Genomic DNA, 436 nt, shown 5'->3' with positions numbered 1-436 from the left:
TGCAGCAGCAGCAGCAGCAGCAGCAAAAGCAGCAGCAGCAACTCATGTCGAAACGCAGCAAAAGCAGAGATGACGGGGGAGATACTGATGATGACACAGAGCAGCAGCAGCAGCAGCAGCAACAGCAGCAGCAAGATGAGGAGTGCGACGAGCAGCAACAGCAGCAAGACGCCGATAGTGAACATCAACAGCAGCAGCAGCAAGAGCTGCAGGAAGAGCAGCAGCAGCAGAACGATATGCAGGAAGAGCAGCAGCAACAACAACAGCAGCAGCAGCACATAGAAAACCTCCCTGGGTGTAGTGCTACGCCTCTCGCGGGTGAGAGCGAGGGGTGCCGCAGGGGCAGGCTGAGCAGCAACAGCAGCAGCAGCAGCAACAGCAGCAGCCGCAACAGCAGCAGGGGACGGTTTTGTAGCAAAGAGCATCCAACAGGAGA

General features: G+C 57.3%; 1 protein-coding gene across 1 annotated transcript; it reads left to right on the top strand.

Annotated features, from left to right (window-relative positions):
• Window positions 1-44: 44 nt before the first annotated feature.
• On the top strand, window positions 45-415 carry EMH_0099770 (uncharacterized protein; the record flags this gene model as incomplete). Its single annotated transcript, XM_013494236.1, has 2 exons — window positions 45-297; window positions 330-415. 2 exons carry the CDS (start codon window positions 45-47, stop codon window positions 413-415), a joined length of 339 nt encoding a protein of 112 aa, XP_013349690.1.
• Between the last annotated feature and the right edge of the window lie 21 nt (window positions 416-436).

Source organism: Eimeria mitis, genomic scaffold (assembly GCF_000499745.2).
Source record: "Eimeria mitis Houghton genomic scaffold, Emh_scaff10845, whole genome shotgun sequence".
Lineage (NCBI taxonomy): Eukaryota > Apicomplexa > Conoidasida > Eucoccidiorida > Eimeriidae > Eimeria > Eimeria mitis.
Note: the sequence above shows the minus strand (reverse complement) of the source record. Positions and strands in the feature narration are given on the sequence as shown.